A 22622-nucleotide genomic window follows, 5' to 3' on the forward strand; every position below is an offset into this window, starting at 1 on the left:
GAGATTCCAAAGGCTGCAGAGGGGCTCAGCTCATGCCTGGGCACCCTCTCACATATAAACAAGCACCCTGCCTTCAGGATTGATAAGGTCTGCCATAGGGGTGACTGATAGGTTTGTATGTGCAGTGATAGGTGAGGTATAGTGAACCTAAAACCTCAGTAAGGGGTGCAAGCACCACCTTACCCAGGCTTCAGTAGCAGACATGTGGTGTCATTTTGGGTGGCTTTCCAGGGGTGGCATAATACATGCTTCAGCCCCTGGTAGGCCTCTGGGGTACCTATGCCCTTGGTACATAGTATACCATATACTAGGGACTCACAAGAGTACCCCAGAATCCAATCTGGAGTGTACCTAAAGTAGTTGCAATCAATTTAGAGAGGAAGCAGCTAGGCTGGGGCCCTCAATAGCCGAGTCCCAGCCAGACTAAAGTAAAAAAACAGTGAAACACCAGCAAAAAGTGGGAGTAAACATGTGAAGCAGATCCTACTCTCCCCACACACGTGTTATGGGAATGTGACCAAATTCAAAGGTACTGGCGCAAAATACACGACGTCCTCAGTGAAGTACTCACAATTATCATTCGTCCAGAAGCCAAAAGATGTCTCCTGAATGTGTGGGAACCCACAGACCTAAATAACAAGCGTACCCTATGGGTAACACTGGGTCTTATGGTAGCAAAGAGGAACATCGCACAGCTATGGGGGGCCTTTCACCCACCAACAATAGAGACTTGGAAAAGAGACATGGACTGGTGCATGTTCAGAGAAAAGACAGAGTATGTGGCACGGGGATGCCCCCAAAAGTGGTCCCTCATCTGGAATGACTGGAATGTGTATCGAGGTAATATCTGTACCCCCCTACACATGACGACCCTACATCACCGTAAATGATGTAATAAATTACAAATAATGACTCGTACTGATCAGAATGTAAATGCAATTCACTAATGATTTATCAACAACATGATGTACCTTATGTTATCGATTCTCAACTGTTCAATAAAAAGAATTATTTAAAAAAAAATCATATTTCTAAGAGGACTTCTGTTAGCCCCTTCCCTACTTCATTGTCTTGGTCCCCTCCCTCCAGTTTCAGGAATGTCAGCAACATACTACCACTGTCTGTGGAGGGAATCTCATCTTGTGCACATTGACCGGTCCCAGGTTTCCAAAATAGAACCTGCAGCCCAGTTACTCTGGTTCACTTAGACACTCTCTTATGTGTGAAACACAGACCACACAACATACATATATCCATGTGCTCTATATTAGTACTAGGATCAACGTTCAATTGTAAAAGAGGAACATTTTAGGAAAGGTTTATTGGGCCTCCACTCCCATGACACAGGTGAAAGGTCTGGTCACACTTGGAGTTCCAAAAACATAATATGGTTATCCTCTGCCACTAAAAACTGTGTGCTTGGTGCGTTCCTCCTGATTGTGAAAGGGCAGGCCTGGGCATTTGTGCATATGCTAGATGAGCATGAGGCTGGGGCCAAAACCCCAAAATTGGGATACCCGGCACTCTCAGTTAAGCACACAGGACATGGGTAATGACTGACCACCATACCTCAGACATTCCCATCTCAGCAACAGAGTAACTCCTTTTGTTCTTAGTCTTTCAGAACCTTCATCAATATATACCACATTTTCCTCTATTAGGACAACTTCAGATGTAAGGTCTGCAATAATTTCAGAGCTTAGAGAGTTAAGCATTTAGAATCCTCTCCATGACTTCATCCTGTGTTATCCAGTCACCTTGTGCATTCCAGTTGTCGTAATCTGCCTGCAGTAAAACTATTCGAAGACTAGGGTGGAATAAAAGGAAGGAATGTCAGCCATATTGTGAACTTACCCTGAAGGGAGATCGAATAAATTAAACCTCATCAGCAAGACTCCTACAATCTAAACACACATTTAAGCATACTGAAACTAGACTACACTAGAAATCACAATGAAGAAAGCTAAACTTAGTATCCATCTCAGATTTAGTGAACAAATATAAAGAACATAAAAGGGCAGTTCTCTACCATAAAAAGTCTGGTAAGTGGATGCCTAATGTTTTCTCTGGAACTCTCAGCTACCTTTACCTTCTCACAATGTTTAATATATCGTTCCCCAGACCCCACCTCTGCATTCAGCTCAGCACTCTCCAAACTAATTGCTCTGTGAACATAGAACCTTGCTTTACTACTCACTCACAGAGGAACAAGTGATTAGAAACCCCATCCCGACCCTCAGGAATCGTGGTGACAGAACACACCCATTCTCTCTCTGACTCGTACTTGTCCACAATAAAATCTGACAGACACACAACAAAAGTTTAAAATATTTATTTTAACGAGTATGTTCCAGTATGAAGTATATGTGCCACAATATGTAAGAAGATGCCTTACACAAATGCGGTCAGCATATGTTATGTTATTTTATGTTAAAGTAATTTTGTAGAGCGCACAGCTACTCTCCTAGGGTTTCCCAGCGCTAAAAACTGACAGAGAACAGAACAAAAGAGAGCAGGTTATTGATTAAACAGCCAGGTTTTTAAGGATTTTCGAAAAGCCAGAAATGAAGTTTCATTACGGATTGCAATAGGGAGAGAGTTCCAAAGCACAGGACCAAGGTAGGCAAACGAGCGACCACTAATTCTTTTAAATTTAATGTTGGGAACCACAAATTGTCCTTGGGTGGCTGAGCGAAGTAGGCGAGAGGGTAGATAGGGGCGAACCAAAGATTGTAAATACTTTGGGGAAGAGCCAAATTTAATTTTATGCATGTAACAAATGGCTTTAAACTTCACTCGGTTTTCGATCCTGAGCCAATGAAGTTTATGGAGAGCATTGGAAGTAGAGGAATTTCTTGGGAGGTGGCACAGCAACCTGGCGGCGGAATTTTGCACTACTTGCAGTTTCCTTATAACATCCTTATGGAACCCAAATAAAGGATGTTTCCATAGTCCAGTCTCGAGGTCACCAGTGCCTGGACTACGGTTTTCTGGGTGGAAACGCGAAGCATCCAAGTGATTTTCTTAAGCCACTTCAAGATGGCAAAGCAGGTGGCAGCCACCTTTACAGCCTGCAGTCTCATCATTCCTCCCACAGATCTCCCGAGGCTTCGCTGGGAGCAACGTTTCATTTTACTTTTGACACTAACCTCTGGTCCACGAATCTTTGTGTTTCCAGCTGCGCTCTGGACTATCGCACTTTGCTCTTTTAGCTGCCTCTCTCTCCTGCACGCTCCCCAGAGCGCCGGCCGCTGATCGCCTCCTCCTGCCAGGCTGCTGCTCGGACTAGGGACGGGCGAGTCCTCCATCTTGGGCGGCTCTGGGTCAGCGCTGCAGCTTTTTGGCCCCTCCCCCCGACAAGTACTTCAGGCGCCCAGCGGACATCGCGCCTACCCTCATTCCTCCCACAGATCTCCAGAGGCTTCGCCGGGAGCAACGTTTCATTTTACTTTTGACACTGACCTCTGGTCCACGAATCTTTGTGTTTCCAGCTGCGCTCTGGACTATCGCGCTTTGCTCTTTTAGCTGCCTCTCTCTCCTGCACGCTCCCCAGAGCGCTGGCCGCTGATCGCCTCATCCTGCCGGGCTGCTGCTCGGAGTAGGGACGGGCGAGTTCTCCATCTTGGGCGGCTCTGGGTCAGCGCTGCAGCTTTTTGGCCCCTCCCCCCCGACAAGTACTTCAGGCGCCCAGCGGACATCGCGCCTACCCTCATTCCTCCCACAGATCTCCCGAGGCTTCGCCGGGAGCAACGTTTCATTTTACTTTTGACACTGACCTCTGGTCCACGAATCTTTGTGTTTCCAGCTGCGCTCTGGACTATCGCGCTTTGCTCTTTTAGCTGCCTCTCTCTCCTGCACGCTCCCCAGAGTGCCGGCCGCTGATCGCCTCCTCCTGCCGGGCTGCTGCTCGGAGTAGGGACGGGCGAGTCCTCCATCTTGGGCAGCTCTGGGTCAGCGCTGCAGCTTTTTGGCCCCTCTCCCCCGACAAGTACTTCAGGCGCCCAGCGGACATCGCGCCTACCCTCATTCCTCCCACAGATCTCCCGAGGCTTCGCCGGGAGCAACGTTTCATTTTACTTTTGACACTGACCTCTGGTCCACGAATCTTTGTGTTTCCAGCTGCGCTCTGGCCTATCGCGCTTTGCTCTTTTAGCTGCCTCTCTCTCCTGCACGCTCCCCAGAGCGCCGGCCGCTGATCGCCTCCTCCTGCCGGGCTGCTGCTCAGAGTAGGGACGGGCAAGTCCTCCATCTTGGGCGGCTCTGGGTCAGCACTGCAGCTTTTTGGCCCCTCCACCCCCTGCCACTCCCCCTCATGTGTTCCTATATCTTGGCTAGTCAGCCCTGGCGGTGCAGCGGACTGGCGCAGCGGGCGCGACGAAGGCGCGCCAAAGTTGCGCCTAAGTTAAGCCCGTCTGCGCCCGTCCGCGACGGGCCGGGACCAGGGGCCACAGACCCTGCTCTTCCTCTGGTTTACACTTCGGCCCAACTGTCTACACATTTCACCACCCCTCCTCTCTCCCTCTCCTTACTGCACCATTTAGACACCTTGGGTATTAATGCCCACCTTTCCCCCTTGTTCCCTTCCTGCTGTATCTAGCTCTACCCTTCCCATGCTTTGTACCCCCCCTGCCACTTGCCCCTCTCCCGGTCCCCCTCCAGCCTCTGCTATTTTGCTTAACACACGCTCTGCGGCCAAAAATCAAACGGCACTCTCCACCCTCCTCCACACTGATTCTCCTGATTTTTTATTTCTCACAGAAACCTGGTTCTCCTCTGATTCTCTTCCTGATCTTTTGGCCATCCTACCTGACACCTATTATGCCCTCCGAGCAGACCGCCCGGACGGCAAGGCTGGCGGGGGTGTGGCTATGATAATCCGCTCTTCTCTGAAATTCCAACTTCTCGCTCACCCCCCCATACCCAATGTGGACTACTTGGTGGCCCGTTCCCTCAATCTTCCCTCACCCCTCACTGTCGTCCTTCTGTACCGCCCCCCCCAAGCTATGCCGCTTTTTGTGCCCATCCTGCAGGATCTCCTGGCCACCTTGGTGGTTAACAACTCATCGTTGCTACTACTTGGTGACTTTAATTTTTGGCCAGGTGACCCCAGGGAGGACTCATCATCTAAAGACTTCACTGCCACACTTCAGTGTCTTAATTTCTCTTCTCATGTTTCGGCCCCCACTCATATCCAGGGTCATATCCTGGATCAAATTTGGTCTTCACGTTGCAATATATCATCTACCTCTATCTTCCCCTGCGTCTGGTCGGATCACTCCATGATCTCCTTCTCTATCCATCTGGGCCCTGCCGAGAAAGCTCCTCTTCCTAAAACCATCCTGGCTCGTAGTTGGAACCAGACTGATCTTAATGCTCTCTCATCTTCTTTGGCCTCATCTGCCCCTGACTTGACTGATCTGTCTTTGGAAAATCAGGCTGATGCCATCAGCATCTGGCTCTCTTCTTCTTGCGATCAGGCTGCCCCGCTCAAGAAGGTTAAATCTGTCCGACCCTATGACGCCCACAAATGGTTTACTAGTGACTTAAAAGCCCTTAAACTTGATCTCAGGCGCTCGGAACGTCAGTGGAGACGGAACTACTGCCCCACTCTCCGGCTTAAATATAAAACCCTCCTGAACGATTACAAAAGAGCCATTCTAGTGGCTAAGACCAAATATTTCACTGAGAGTGGCCTTCTCCGCCAATAAATCTCGCGAAATTTTTTCATTAGTTCATAACCTTGCCACTTCGGATCGCACCTGCACATCCCTTGTTCCATCCCAATTTTTATGTTCCTCACTCAATGATTTTTTCATTGACAAGATCTTCAACATTAAGGCTAACATCCCTTCTGTATCCCAACCCGAACTCTCTGTTTCCTCTCCTCCACCCTCCTCTTCTCTGAACTATTTCCAACCTATTTCTTCTCAGCTTTTCCTGGACCTGCTTGCTAAGGTTAAGTCTGGCTCTCCTGCGGATTGTGCTCCCGCACGGATCCTCAGAGCACTCTACACTAGCTGCCCCATCCCCCCTCTTGCCCTTCTTAATGCTTCCCTTACTTTGGGCTCTGTCCCTTCCTCAATGAAATCTGCTATTGTTCTTCCAATTCTCAAAAAACCTAGTCTTGATCTCTCTCTTTTATCCAATTTTAGGTCTATTTCTTTGCTCCTCTATCTCGGGAAGATCCTTGAAAGCCATGTCACATCTTGCTTGTCCACCTATCTCGAGGAGAATCATCTTCTGGCCTCCCATCAGGCGGGCTTCCGCCCAGGCCACTCCACTGAGGGAGTGGTGCTTGCGGTCATGGATGAACTCAAGGGGAAAGCCGACATCAATCTCCCCCAAGCTCTGGTCCTCCTCGATCTGTCCGCTGCGTTTGACACGGTCGATCATGCCATTCTTCTCGATCGTGTCAGCGCAGCGGGCATTCAGGGCATTGCCCTTTCTTGGATCGCGTCCTTCCTCCAAGGCAGGACGCAAGCGGTTCACCTTTCTGGTTTTTCCGCTCCCCCTCGTTTGGTTACCTGTGGGGTTCCGCAGGGCTCCTCCCTTTCCCCTCTTCTTTTTAATCTCTACATCCGCCCTCTTGCCTCCTCTCTTCTCGAGCTGGGGGTCTCTGTGTATAACTATGCTGATGACCTCCAGCTCGTCTTTGATCTCTCGTCCCCCCTTGTTTCCCTCCCCAAGTTCTGCTTCACTTTAGTCTTCATTTCTCAGTGGATGAGCTTCAATCATTTGAAGCTCAATCCGGACAAAACGGAGATTGTCCTCACAGGTGGTTCCTCCAATCCTTGGTCCCCTGCTCATTGGCCCCTTTCCTTTGGTCCCCCCCCCCCCGGTACCGGTTTCTTCTGTCCGGACCTTGGGCATCAAGGTCAGTCATGACCTGTCCATGCATTCACAAATCAGCTCCGTTGTCTCTTCGTGTTTTCTTTCCCTTCGCTTAATCCGTAAGATCTCTCGTTTTTTTTCTGTTGATGCCCTTAAAACCATAGTCATCGCTCATATCATCTCCCGCCTTGACTATGGGAATGGCCTGTACGTTGGCATCCCCGCCTATGAAACCCGCCGTCTTCAGGCCATTCAAAATCAGGCGGCTCGTCTTGTCCTCCGCCTGCCCAAATCTTCTCACATCACATCTGCTCTTAAGTCTCTTCACTGGCTCCCTGTGCATCTCAGATCTTTCTTCAAACTCGCCTGCCTGGCCTTTCGGGCTCATCATCGCTCCGCCCCACACTTCATCAACTCTCTCATCACCTCCCACGTCCCCAGTCGAATTCTTCGTTCCTCGTCACTTTCTCTGCTTCACGTCCCCCGCTTTCGCAAATCACGCACTGGGGGCACCCGTTTCTCGGTTCTGGCCCCCTGGTTTTGGAACAGCCTCCCCCTTTCTATTCGCTCTATCCCCATCTTCACTCACTTTCGTAAGGCCCTCAAAACTTTTCTGTTTTCTCAGGCTTTTCCCAGCTAGTCCTCTTGGGTTTTTCTGTGAGCTTGGATGAGTCCTCAGCGCCAGGAAGCCGCTTGGTCGCAGTGCGCTTAACTAAATACCCTTTTTCATTTCATTTCATTTCATTTCATAGATAGATTAACATCGATCAGAACTCCGAGGTTGCGGACACAAGTGGAAGGCTGAAGGAGAGGGCCCATCTCACATGGCCAATGCCGAGGGCCCCAAAGATCCTTATTCTTCCCCAAAATGAGAACTTCGGTCTTATCGCCATTGAGTTTAAGGAGATTGGCTTTCATCCACGAAGCGATTTTAATTAAGCCAATCTGAAGCACTGAAGGGTCATCCGGCTGATCCGAAGAAAGGGAAAAAATGATCTGGGTATCATCGGCATACGAGAACAGATTCAATCCTGAGTTCTCTGCTATTATTGCCAAGGGTTTAATATATAAATTAAATAAGATAGGACTCAAAATAGAGCCCTGTGGCACCCCATAGGAGGAGGGATAAGTTTTAGAGGTAGCACTAGAGGAAAAAACCTGAAAAGCCCGCTTAGCAAGGAAGGACTTGAGCCAGTCAAGGGCTGTGCCAGTGATACCAAAGGACTGCAAGGATTCTAATAAAATAGTGTGGGACACCGTATCAAAGGCAGCGCTCAAATCGAGCAATATAAGAGCTACGGTGTCCCCAACATCTAAGCGCTGTCGTAGCACCTCTGAAACTCCAAGCAAGGTAGTCTCCGTGGAGAAGCCTGCTCGAAAACCGGACTGGGAAGGATGTAAGAGATTTGCAGAATCTACAAAATGAGTAAGCTGCTGATTGATATGTTTTTCCAAGACTTTGGAATAAATAGGAAGCAAGGAAATCAGTCTGAAGTTGGACAGTTGAGAAGGATCTGCGTTGGCCTTCTTCAAAAGAGGAAGAACCATCGCATGCTTCCAGTCAGAAGGAACAACAGCTTCACGAATCGAAGCATTAAGCAGCTGCATAATAAACAACAGGGGGGAAGAGTCCAGCTGCTGCAACACAAAAGCAGGGATCAAATCACGGGGAGAGCCCGATTTGATACTATTTAAGATTTTTTTAAAGGAATTAAAATGAAGTGGCGACCAGGAATCTAAACTCATAGTTATTAACTCTGTAAGTGGACTCAAACAGTGATGGTGTCATACCAGATACTTCTTTCTGAGTGGGTTGTAAGGCAGAGTAAATTAGTTCAACTTTGTCTATGAAATAACTTGCGAGATTATCGCATTGTTGTTCATTGAGGATAGGAGGCAATGACTGTATATCTGAGCCACCAAGTTTTTTCACCTTGCTGAACAGGGTACGTACACAGTTCTGAGCAATGTTCCCTCTAATTTCTTTGCTCTGTGTGCAGCAGTGGAGGGTCTCTGTGCGCTGCAATCATGGCTATGTGCGCCAGGAACCAGACCGCGCGTGTGCGCGGCGCCAAATGTCACTCAGAACGTTTACTTCAATAAGTGAAAAGATGGTGCATTTTCACACATACAGTGCCACAATAAGTGTCTTAAGGGCAGTTTCCAAATTGGATAAACACGCCATGACATGAATTGGTTACAAAGGCAAGTACACTTCAAGTTTAGAAAAGCACAAGACTTAAACGGTGGTACCATCATAAGATTTTAATAAATATTCTTAACTTGAGCACTGTTAATTGCCAATATCACATATAAACAATAAGGGAGACATGTCAAGTGGCATCACTAGAGGGGTGACAGGGTTGCTTCTCACGGCGATCTTTGGCATTTTTCCAGTGGTGATAAACTCGATCTAGGTCAACTTTCCCGTTCAGGAGGTAGGCCTTTGTCCTCATCAGCATATCCAAATGCTTCTGCTCTAGTCTATTCCTCAATTTACTCTTTATAGTATTCATGAGGCTGAATCCTCGTTCACAATCTGCACTAGATGCTTGAAACGTTGCGCAGACATCTACAAGCTGAGAGACCACACTATACTGAGCAGCATTGCGTACAGTGAAATTCACCATGTCTTGAAAGGTGGTAAATAACCCACCCTTTACATGTTCTGCCACCACATATTTATAGTCTCTGTACTGTCGAACAACATCTTCTGGTGTTTCGCAATCACCCAGGACAAAGACATTTTTATACTTTTCTACAAGTCTTTGTATATTCTCAGTTCCAAAATCAAAATGTGATTGTGCGGCCATAGCCTGGATTTCAAAACTTGCCCATTCTTTTAGCTCATCTTCAGGGAACCTTTTTTGCATGTGCTCACAAAGAAGGGAAACAAAAGACAAAATAGGCCCACTGTCAAACTCTTGCCTTTCCTTGTACAACACCATCAGATCTCTTACATTACTGCTCCAAAAGACAGTGTCCCTCAAATACTGTTGCTTAACTTGGCCAATCTTTGCTCTTGCATACTGTACAGCTTCAACAGTAGTCAGAGAACTTTTTTGGAACAGTTTGCACAAAGATGCAAATTCACCCAGAACGTCATTAAGTACTGCAAGTGAAATATGGTAGTTGGAGTTTGATAGCTTTTTATAACAATACTTAGCAACTGGATCATTCTCCTCAACTTTCTCATGCTCAAAGTACTTAAGAACAGCCTCGTAATTACGAATTAGTGCCCCAACAGCAAAATGCCTTGAAAGCCACCGGACTTCATTCAGTGGTCGAAAAGAGACCACTTCACATTCAGTGACCGATGCAATTTCATCCAGCTTGGACTTCCTTGCTGGAGATCTGGAGAACACAGTGTAGACAGTCCTCAATAATGTCTCCATCTCTTTAACCATTGGAACCCTTTTCCAGGCATCATCAACTCCCAAATCTTCTCGATGGGCGACACAATGCTGCTCAACTAGATGAGGTATGGATTGTTTAAGGCGAGTAGCAACACCATTATTCTTACCCAACATCACGGACGCACCATCAGATGTGAACATGACCATTTTCATAAGGTCCAGTTCATTGGCAGTGTAGAAATCTTTCACAGCACTAGTGATAGCCTCAGCATTGCAACTAGTCAGCTTCACTATGCCCCCAAACTGTGTTTTGTGCTCTGTTGATGTTACTGGTCGGAACTTGAAGTACAGGATGAGCATTTTTGAAACAGAAATATCAGTGCTCTCATCAATTATCAATGTGTGATACAAAGCGTTACGAAGTTCTGCCATAGCTTCACAGTGTATCACGCTATTGATGGCCTCAAGGAACTCAAAGGCATAGTTCTTGCTCCTCCAGCTGTCTGGTATCTTGACATACAAAGCTAGGTGGTCATGGATGTCTTGTACAGATAACATTGAAGTATTCATTTTGACTGCCAGCAGCACGTTGTTGATGAGAATCTTTATCTCTTCAGGCACAGATCTTTGGCGTTCACCTACTTCCATTCTATTTGCTTTGTCAGTGGCAGTTTCTGTCAGCATTGCCCGCACTCCAAAACCAAACCTGGCAGCAGCACTTCTGTTTCTCAAGATCACCATGGCAGACTCGTGTACTTTGCTAAGTAGATGGCGTTTCATGTAATCCAGTTTCCAGCCATCACTCCATTTCTTCCCTGTGGAAAAGTCCCCAACAATCTTGGCTTCGGCACATGCTTTGCAAATCAAGCCCACGTCTGGACTGTATTGGAAAAGTTTCCCGAGTTGCACGCGGACCTTGCTTCGCGATTTCTGCGTCTCAGCCTCCACAATTTCCTTCATCCACTCTTCCTTGAATACAAGGCAACATTTCTTCCTTTGTGGTGACGCACTGCACTCTCCCAAAGTGACAGCTTTGCGCTTGAACATTTCCGTGCCAGCCGGTTTTAACCTGCTGTGCCAGAAAGCCTGCAAGATAAGGGAACATGGCTTACGTTGACGCCTAGCTCATGCATGCAATCCTTTATACTACAATAATCAAGATGCACCACAGTTTAACTCTACCAAACAATTACCTCTCCTGCTTGAACTCACGTATGCCTGTGTCAAAGTATGGGGGTCTGCCTGCGAAGCCTGCAACAGAAGAAAACATGGGTAAGTATATTATACTACAATGATCAAGATGCACCACAGTTTAACTCTACCAAACAATTACCTCTCCTGCTTGAACTCACGTATGCCTGTGTCAAAGTATGGGGGTCTGCCTGCGAAGCCTGCAACAGAAGAAAACATGGGTAAGTATATTATACTACAATGATCAAGATGCACCACAGTTTAACTCTACCAAACAATTACCTCTCCTGCTTGAACTCACGTATGCCTCTGTCAAAGTATGGGGGTCTGCCTGCGAAGCCTGCAACAGAAGAAAACATGGGTAAGTATATTATACTACAATGATCAAGATGCACCACAGTTTAACTCTACCAAACAATTACCTCTCCTGCTTGAACTCACGTATGCCTGTGTCAAAGTATGGGGGTCTGCCTGCGAAGCCTGCAACAGAAGAAAACATGGGTAAGTATATTATACTACAATGATCAAGATGCACCACAGTTTAACTCTACCAAACAATTACCTCTCCTGCTTGAACTCACGTACGCCTGTGTCAATGTATGGGGGTCTGCCTGCGAAGCCTGCAACAGAAGAAAACATGGGTAAGTATATTATACTACAATGATCAAGATGCACCACAGTCTGGCAGCAAAACCTGCAACAGAAAATGCACTCCTTTAACTCTAGCAAACAATTACCTCTTTGTTCTGCCTGTACTCCCGTCTGCCTGTGCAATTGTATTCGTAGTACGGTCTCCCAAACCTGCAAAAGAAAAGGGGTGCAGATTGTGATTCTATTTACCCAGCAACCCCCAACCCAACGAGGAACGTACACAGAATTACCTTGTCTTTGTGGGTACTCGCACCTGACCACTCCTATCCAAATACCTTACAGACTGGAAACCTGCAACTGAAGACAAAATAGTCAGCAACCCCCTACAGCACAAACCCGTTGGCTGCCAGTTTACAGTACCACATTATGGATTAGGAAAGGCCATTGTCTACAGTTAAGGTAATATGTGGGTCCATGTGTTAATGCTGTTCAAACTTGTATTTATGGTTCATTAATGAAAAGCATCCATTATTAGGGTGAGCATTAAAAGTAAATGCCGTAAGCTCGGCCTTCACTACTGAAGGCGGCTCCAGTATAAATGTGTACACACGATTTCAAAGTTTAGTAATATGAGGCTATGTATAATGCTCCCAGAACGCTCTCTGTTTATATGCAAATATTTGCAGAAGCTTGAAACCAAGAGTGATGGTTCTTTGCTTTCAAAATAAAATGTTTACAAAAAATGCTAGTAGGAAAAAAGACATTAGGTGCCATATCTTTGCAGCATCATTTAGTAAAATGTTGATGTACGCTTGTATCTCCCAAAAATATTCCTAATGGAAAATCAGTGTAACCAGTTGAAATATGATTTTTGGGACAAAAAATAACACAAGCGTTGGCAAAGGTCGGAAATGTGTGGTCAGCCGTTTGGCCACAATCAGTCCCGCGCTCTGCAGCCACACACCCCCGAGCACCCCCCCCCAAAGCCGCCACAAGACAAATGTCTATTTTAGATACCACATATATTATGGACCTGACATGATCTTTGAAAGTGATGGGAAACAATCCGTGCCCTGAATTGTAATGAGTCCTTCACTATTGCAGAAATTGACAGAGTAAGCTGATCATGTCATGTGAAGGCACCGCCACCGCCTTACCGCAAAGACAGAGTAAATGCATTCATTATACACCCCACTAAATGCTTTAAATGGCCAGATATATTCCAGGACCAGCAAGCATTCCTGCAACACAGACACCCTTGTGCCATAGTGTGCCTGTGTTGCAGGAAATCATCCTTGCAACGCAGGCCCCCCTGCACTATGGCGCAAGGGTGTATGTGTTGGCGCTAGGCAATGAAGGGGGAACACAAGGGTGCGCCATTTTCCTGTGAATACGGCGTATCCTGCATTTTTTAAATGACGCGGTGCTGCACATTTGCTGCCGTGCTGCTCCATTTCCTTGTGAATATACCAGGCCCTTTCTCTGCATAACGCAGATTAAATCTGCTGGAGGTTGTAGCTGAACTCGTCGCAGGCCCCTCATCATTAGGACCTAAGAGCAGCTGGGTAGAGGCACATGAAGCTGAAGGCGTCCCATACGCGAAGGGACAAAGGGTTGACCAGGGAGGCAAAGGGAGCTATTAAAAGCAATAAGGAAGAAATCACATGGCTGGGAGTTAATAGTCAATGGAGACAGGAAAGGAAGAGGGTGTAAGCGGTGGTTCATTTCTTTTCCTACTGAACGTGCCTTAGAATATTCACTTCAAACTTTTGTTCAATTATTTTTCCAACATTTTCGCATGCACTTGCTATGAAATTGACAGCTCCCTTGCTTAAATTACAGGCATCACCTGCATGAATGTAGGGCTCTTTACAATGCAAGCAATTACAGAATCCATTAGAAGGAACCGCTCGCTGCAGCTCCCCCTCAGTTAAGGCCACCCACTCCGAAAAGGGCTCCCTCCTATACATCCGCTCACTGTTTATTAACAATAGCAATTAACTGCATGTGAGCTCCGCAGCCAATTGTATTTGGGCTGTTTATTGTTTCTGAAAACGTGAATAATGATTTCTCATTTGAAATGCCAACTGCGATGCTATCTGGATAAAGCTCCTGGAACTAAAAAAAAAAAAGTAACATGCAATGCTAAATATCGAGCAACAAAATTTTGCTTTGGCACTAAGTATAGAGTGCCTATTTAAAAGGGATCTGGAAACATCACAATCATAATTTAATTGTAATTATGAAGCACGTTAATTGTTTGACATTCCATGGGAAATACAAGCTCTCCGTGTTTTTTAATGAACTGAAAAGAACAAATTGCTTGCATTATGCCCTCTTCAATGCTTACCTTTGTCAGACATATCTGAAGGTTAATTCATAAATACATGTTCCAGGCACTTCCGTAGGGCGGCAAATGAAAACAATAATTTTCAGGAAAAGTATAATTTGATTACTAGAACAATGACAGCCATTTAACGTTATATTACTCAGTTTCCTGCTGTAATGTGCACATTAAATAACTCCCACAATTATGAACCCTGAAATGTGCGCTAGAATAGTCTGTCCCAGGGGATAATACATCACAGTGGTGCTGTCAATGTTATTACTTTAGTGCCCATAACGAAGCCAATTGAGCATATACACAGATAATTACCGAACCAGTGAAGCTATCTAATTCAAAATGAAAATAAATATTCAATGTTGACATAATTTTGTCTGAACGTGATTTCGGGAGTGTATAGAAAGATTACTTCTCCATTTTGACGACAGTAGCTGTGATGACACGGAAAGTTATTCTCGTGTAGCTTGCTTGCAGCTTGGTATGGATGTTTACATATATGGTATGTTAATTTATGGGAGTGGAAGAGAAGTAGCTGTGTTGAGTATGCAATGGCGGCTCCTCCGCTAAGGCATGGGAGCGTCAACCCTCTGCTTTTAAACAGTGTAACTAAGAAAAAAATAAAATGTTGAGCCTATCCTTGCAACAATGGAGATTCGACAGAAAGGGCTATAGAAAGACGTATGTGCGATATTTATTCACTGTGGTAAACATAAACTATGACGCTGGTGCTTTGCAAAATGAAGAAATAAATAAATAGTAACTAGACAAACTTCTTTCAATAGATTCAGCAAACTCTAGGTGTGTGAGATGTCCATGTTGATATATTCGCCAACAAGAGTGAGGGATCCCTAATGCACACTCAACAAGATGGGGGGAACTGAAGCTCTGGAATCACAAAACTGCATCCCTGATTCGAACTTCCCAGTGTGGCCTTCCTTGTTCCTTCCTCTCATTAGAGGGGAATAACTTCGAGTAATATAGTTACCTTAAGTTTTACTTCACTTGTGCAGAGTTACCCCCGGTTTGTAACCCCTCACTTTTTCCGTGCTGTAATCATTTAATATCTCATTTAAGTTGTGTTGCCAAGCGACTAGTAGTAGAGAAAATCAAGCATTGGCCATGTCCTGCAATTGCAGTGGTGATGATGTTGTACATGGGAGCACACCAGCGCTGCTGCCTCCTTTCAGCGTTAATACATCCTGTGTGAGCGAGTTCTTATTTATCCCCCTTTTCCTAGTTTGTGCGGTATCTTGAAGCATGTGTAATATGATGAACAATTGCCCCATGGCCATTACATCTTAGTGGAAACACGCGTGTGTCTCAGACAAGAGCATTGATATTAGTTGGAGCGTTGGTGTATATAGATTAATAGTACACACATCTTGGTTTTATGACAACCTGTATACATTTTCGTGGACAATCTTTACTCACATTTTTATTATACTAAAAAATCAATTTGATACATTTGCATATGGCGATGTAGAAATATGGAGGACTAACCCGTAGAAGAATTTGAATATTCACTTTTCGATGGGATAAAAGGCATTTACTACAGTTTGTACACACCATTTAGCATTAAAGTCAGTGATCTGTTTCTGCCAATGCTATTCCATTTTGACCTTATATTTCTAAAGATGAGTGCCAAATGCACTGTGTCTCATTGAAGTGCTCACTTAGTGATTGATTCGACAACGAGCCCCGCGCTCTGCCGCCACACACCCCCGAGCACCCCCCCCAAGCCGCCACAAGCCCCCACAAGCCCCCAAGCCCCCTTACCTGCACTCTCCTACGACACCTCACCTCGCCGGCAGCACTGGAACAAGTGCCTGGTTTTCGCGCCGCTCGCTTCTTAAAGCGGCGGCGCGGGCGGCTCCTCTCCGCCGAACGTCCTGAGATCGTTTGTGCGCGCTCCACATCCGGGAGTGCGCGGTGACGTCGGCGAAGGTGCGCGCGCGCGCGCGCGCCTTAAAGGGAACGTAGGTTCTGAGCGTTGGAAATGGTGAACGATACAAATTCCTTTCTGGCCAATTTGCAATGAGCTTGGTATTGCTTTAGTGCTAGTTTTATAATTAGATTTAGAGTCTTGAGAGTAATTCCTTCTCCAGCTTCTTTCCAGTGCTTTGCATTTAGTTTTTTCGCTTTTTAATTGCTCTGTAAACCAGGGGGTAGGTAAATGGTGATTAAAATTCTTCTTTGTCGATAATGGAAGGCAACACTCAACCGAGTCTAAAAACCAATCATGTATTATACTAGAAGAGTGGGTTGATATATATGGAATAGTCGGAGCATTTTCTTTAAGAGTCCTGTTAAAAAATTCCAAGTCCAATTTTCTCCAGTTCCGAGTTCTGTGAGGGCTACTCACAGTGGCGGCAGTTGGGATCAGGAAAAAAGTACACGTAAATTTAGTAGCAAAATGGTCAGACCAACATAAAGGGAGAGCGGGTTCACAATGAAGGCAAGTTAAGTTAGAGAAGATAGGGTCCAGCAGGTGCCCTGCCACATGGGTGGGACCTTTATTACTAAGTAAGAGGTTTAAAGCAGCAAGGTCCGTTATTAATGTACTGCTAATCGTACAATCCAGATTTTCAAGATGTAAGTTAAAGTCACCTAATATGGTGAAATTAGATGCTTTAAGAAGATGAGGTGCAATTAATTCTGGTAATGACAGAGCCCAAGAATTCGATGATCCAGGGGGGCGATAAACAAGGAAACCCGAAAAGGTAATATGAGGCGTCAATGTAATTTTAAATAATGCTGCTTCAGAATTAGAAATAGCAAAATCTTCCAATTTACATTGGTAGGACTTATCATAAATTATAGCGATTCCTCCATCCTTTCCGGACATCCGATCCCTTCTAGCTATAGCATAGTCAGATGGGAGAGCCAGCGCGACATCGGGGCCTGAACTAGCATATAGCCAAGTTTCAGTGAGAAAAATCGCATCAGGATGTTCACTTTTAAAAGATCATAAACATCCAACTTATGCTTGGGCAATGATCGACAGTTCAGATTCCAAAAAGTAAAAACTTTACTGACAGTGTTATTCCTTGACAGTGAAGCCGTCTTTATTAAAGACTGAGAGGGGGGACTAGTCACATTTTTATGGCTTATATCTGTAGAGAGTGACATACAAAATGAAAAATTACAACAGGGGCAGCAAAAGGTATTATTAAAATCAGGGCTAATACTACAATTCACACCTGTACCGGCACGACATTGCATTAATTGTTCAAATGAGTACCTTAAGGGAACGGGCGTACTAGAAAGAAATTGGCCAGGGGTCATGGCCCCTGGTCCCGAATGGGCGCGGATGGGCGCAGACGGGCGCCCGCTGGGTACGTCCGCTGCGCGACCGCTTGCTGCTCATTAAATAAGGAAATGAGTCAGTGCGGGTGCAATGACTAGTGTGGTGACCCGGTGAAGTGCGTGGCAACTTCAAAATGGCTGCCCGTTAAGAAAAACACATAAGAAAGCTTAGAGAATAAAAATGAATGTGCAAAGTGGCAAATTTCAATTTAAAACATCGGCGTCAGTATCAGCAAGTAAAACAGTACCCACAATATACAATTCCTTCGTATTTTAAGCTATTTTCAGCTAAGGCACGATATTATCACAAAAAGAACCTGTCAGGCGCTGGGCGACCGCTTGCTGCTCATTAAATAGGGAAATGAGTCAGTGCAGCGTGCAATGACTAGTGTGCTGACCCGGTGAAGCGAGTGGCAACTTCAAAATGGCTGCCCGTTAAGAAAAACACATAAGAACGCTTAGAGAATAAAAATGAATGTGCAAAGTGGCAAATTTCAATTTAAAACCTCGGCGTCAGTGTCAGCAAGTAAAATATAGTAAGTAATCCATAAATCATGAAAGGAGCTGTCATTGTATAAGACAGGGTAAGCTAACCTCCCTCCCCTTCTACAGAAGCAAAGTGATTGTATACCAAAAGATCTCTGGGTGTTTACAGCAAACCCCGTAACTTAGCATGCACAGATGAAGGTTCTACATCTCTCGAGTAGTCGCACTCTTGTCTGTGTATTTGCCTGTCTATGCATACCTAGATGACCAAGAGTACATATTCTCAGAAAACAGCTGCATTAGTGTGTTTTGTTTATGTGCTAGAGCCTGACCAAAACAGAATAACAAGGGGCATTGTTTTTTGACCTTGTCTGCTGTGTTCAGTCTAAATCCCAGGAAAGGACAGAAGTAAAAAAGAACAGTAGGTTCTGTATAAAAGTACAGAATGGCACACAGTAAAATATATGTGCATAGTAATGTGCAAAGCAAGTAAACACTGCAGTTTGCTCATGGTAACATAGGAAAATCGGCAATAGGCCTGCAAGGAACACATGACAACCTCCCCTTGGTCAGGAAGGTAGCATCAATAGTGAGGACAGAATTCAAGCGTTTGTTAGAATTGAAAATGAAATTGCCCTGTTACTCATATGTCGTTTTGTGTTAAGTTAGCATTCATGGCGCCATTTTATTATTAGTCTCTATTCTATTCTATGATCGAAGCTGAGCTTCTGTCTTACATTGCTTGCCTCAGCAGAAAACTGCCTCTATGTATCCTTTGTTAATATTTCTCCAAGGCCGATTTTCGCCTCACTAATGAATGTACTCTACATTATGGCATACCTTTGCTGTTAGATAGGCTCGTTCCCAGGGCGAGTGCGGGCAGAGTAACATTGAAGTGGAGATAGTATGTACACAGTCCCAGGACCATAGCTCATCCTTCTGTGCTTCCTTTGTTCGCTAGTGCCTGGACTGTAATTTTCCAGCCTGGTTGTGCTCTTAGGGAATTGGAAATTTATAATATCTAAGGTTATGTTGGGGGGAGTCAGTCCCTCAGCAGCCATCTTGTGTGGCTGGTAAGACTGGGCTCCGCTGCAGGGCAATACTAATAAATGACTTGGTTTATATTCTCTACTGTCTGACCGACTCTTCATTTGTTTGGAAGGCCGAGAGGTGGTCACTAGTGACCCGGGTGACTCTATTCAGGTCACTTCTTTCAAGATAAGCAGCCCCAAAGCGCTCGAAGAGCAGGGCAGTCAATATTTAATATACCAAAAGGTCAAGCTATTGAAATACAAAAAAAATAAAAAACATTTTCATATCATTGTAATGTTTCAAAGCATGCTGCCGGGACTCAAAACGTGTGATGCCTATTGAGAGGCCAACGATTCCATTATGAAATCTGCTCCTTCCGATATACAAATATCAGTGATGCAATTGAGCAGGTCAAAGTAACAAACATGCTCTTCAGTGCCAGATGTTGATAAGACTATCATGGGGTAACTTATGTTGCATTGAAACTGAGATCCAGAAGAAACTGTGTCGTTGCACAGGAACCATTACTGGCCATAACGCCGGGGTATGAATAAGTTGCATTCCCAAGGAACAGTCCCGGTAATCGGCCACTAAGGGGCTCATCAACAGTTTGAAATCGAGGGCAGCTTGTGACAGCGTAGCCAGGCAGACGTCCAAAGACCATTGAAAGGGGCACCAGATGCAATTAAATACAGGTTGCACACAGGTGAAGTAGGCATAGCTCAAGGTTAAACAGAGCTTGGCATCCAGAGAATCCAGGACCACTACTCCAAAGAGCTGTAGCATGCGCTCATGGAAGAGCTGCAAAAGACACACAATTGATGGACGGAATGCAGAACAAATCAAACCATTCACCCCCAGTCAAGAGATCTGGGTTAAATCCATCATTCTTATGCTCACCATGCCACCCCAGTTTAGACCTGGCCATATGCAAATCAGTCTTGACCCTGTGCGTCATGGGAACAGTCCAGCCCGAACTGCCAAGCCAGGTCCTCCCTGGACCGGAACCAAGCATCAGATCTTTTTACTGGGGTGAATGTATGACATTGTTCTGCATTCTGTCCATCAATTGTTGTTTTTGCATTTTTCACCCCGAGTGGGACGGGTATGCCCAGACGTGGGTCCCGTGCTCTCCATGCCACTGGAGTCAAGCTATCCTGGCTGATGAGGGCTGAAAGCCTGAAACCGGTCCTAGGATGCTTGTTTCCAGTCCAGGGAGGACCTGGCCTGGCAGTTCGGGCTGGACTGTTCCCATTGGGCGTAGGGTCAAGACTGATTTGCATATGGCTGGGTCCAAACTGGAGTGGCATGGTGAGCAAAAAAACGATGGATTTAGGCCCAGATCTTTGTACTGGGGTGAATGTATGAAATTGTCCTGCATTCTGTCCATCAATTGTTGTTTTTGCATTTGTCACCCCGAGTGGGATGGGTATGCCCAGACGTGGGTCCCGTGCTCTCCATGTCACTGGAGTCAAGTTATCCTGGCTGATGAGGGCTGAAAGCCCGAAACCGGTCCTAGCATGCTTGTTTCCAGTCTAGGGAGGACCTGGCCTGGCAGTTCGGGCTGGACTGTTCCCATTGGGGACAGGGTCAAGACTGATTTGCATATGGCTGGGTCCAAACTGGAATGGCGAGCAAAAACACAATGGATTTAGGCCCAGATCTTTTTACTGATGGGAATGTATCACATTGTTCTGCATTCTGTCCATCAATTGTTGTTTTTGCATTTGTCACCCCGAGTGTGACGGTTATGCCCAAATGTGGGTCCCGTGCTCTCCATGCCACTGGAGTCAAGCTATCCTGGCTGATGAGGGTTGAATGCCCGAAACCGGTCCTAGGATGCTTGTTTCCAGTCCAGGGAGGACCTGTCCTGGCAGTTCGGGCTGGACTGTTCCCATTGGGCGCAGGGTCAAGACTGATTTGCATATGGCTGGGTCCAAACTGGAATGGCATGGTGAGCAAAAAAACGATGGATTTAGGCCCACATCTTTGTACTGGGTTGAATGTATGACATTGTTCTGCATCCTGTCCATCAACTGTTGTTTTTGCATTTGTCACCCCGAGTGGGACGGGTATACCCAGACGTGGGTCCCGTGCTCTCCATGCCACTGAAGTCAAGCTATCCTGGCTGATGAGGGCTGAAAACCCGAAACCGGTCCTAGGATGCTTGTTTCCAGTCCAGGGAGGACTTGGCCTGGCAGCCCGGGCTAGACTGTTCCCATTGGGCGCAGGGTCAAGACTGATTTGCATAAGCTGGGTCCAAACTGAAATGGCATGGTGAGCAAAAAAACGATGGATTTAGGCCCAGATCTTTATACTGGGGTGAATGTATGACATTGTTCTGCATTTTGTCCATCAATTGTTGATTTTGCATGGTACTGCTGCAGCGATGCCTGTCCTGGAAGGACCACAATGGGAAGATTTATTGCGGAATAGCAGGAACAGCACTATTGCGTCCAAAAGCAAGACGGGCAGCAGTGAGAACTCGCCGAACACACTGGAAAAAATAGAATATATAAAATCTGGTATTACTCCGCAAACCGTTTCAAAGGAGATCACGAGGCCAGAGCCCACAAGTTTAAAAAAGTGTGCCAGGCCTATGGTATCAGACGCATTAAATATTTTATGTATCAGTTCACCGAAATGTAGGGGGAGATTTATGTTTAACAATGACTGTATTTCACTGGAAGTTCTCGCCACTTGCAATTTGAAGGTTTCACGAGCTGAAGTGAGAGCCACTTCTTGTTGAAACAATAATACTTTGAGTCTGTTTAGCTTATTAAAATCTGTTTTCACAGTTGGAATGGAAGGCCAGATAGAACTATAAACACTCCAGTGCGGAGGAGAAAACAGGATATTGTTGCAGCAAGTGACTAAATGGGAAGCGGACGCCACATATGGGATTCCTGCCCGCAGACCGCAACAGTCCTGATTATTAAGGCCAAAATGACTTCAATTTGAAAGCAATGTGAGAGTGGGAATAATAGCGGGAATAGGAGTTCCTTTCAAATAAGAAGCCAAATTAGGGGGAGACACATTACAGGCGCCATGCATCTTTACATATTGACAAACGAGGGAATGACCTGTAGTGGATTCGCATTCCTCCCCAGTAAGAAAAGCCTGTTGACAATGATATGCAAATGACAGGGACCATAACTTGTGTCTATAACTGCTCCCATGTGGTTCTTCTCTACCAACCGGGAAGTGTTTCATGCAAGCAGTGAACTGAAAAGTAGAGATAGGTAACAAGATCACCCCATATATTAACCCGACTGCAAATGGCGTGTCTGCTATTGTAAAGGGAAGCTGTTCAAGTTTCTCTATGTGTAACATAGTACAGCTACCTTCTTTCATAGCCATTGATTACTGTCTACTTGTCAAATCAAAGGGTAAGAACAAAGCAGTGGAATTGAGGTAATGCCAAGGAACGCACCTGTTCTTGAGTGTTTGGAGAGTCCAACTAAATTGCATTATGGATCTAAGTT

At 45.7% G+C, this 22622-nt stretch overlaps 1 protein-coding gene across 1 annotated transcript; it reads right to left on the bottom strand.

Annotated features, from left to right (window-relative positions):
* Positions 1 to 9164: 9164 nt before the first annotated feature.
* LOC146870157 (zinc finger protein 862-like) lies at positions 9165 to 14915 on the bottom strand. The gene has a single exon (XM_085641340.1). It carries the CDS (start codon positions 11232 to 11234, stop codon positions 9165 to 9167), a length of 2070 nt encoding a protein of 689 aa, XP_085497466.1. The 5' UTR covers positions 11235 to 14915.
* Between the last annotated feature and the right edge of the window lie 7707 nt (positions 14916 to 22622).

This window comes from Triturus cristatus, chromosome 1_1 (assembly GCF_964204655.1).
Source record: "Triturus cristatus chromosome 1_1, aTriCri1.1, whole genome shotgun sequence".
NCBI lineage: Eukaryota > Metazoa > Chordata > Amphibia > Caudata > Salamandridae > Triturus > Triturus cristatus.

Coding starts and splice junctions, on each gene's coding strand:
- LOC146870157 (XM_085641340.1), bottom strand. CDS start 11,234: ATGTTCAAGCGCAAAGCTGTCACTTTGGGAGAGTGCAGTGCGTCACCA.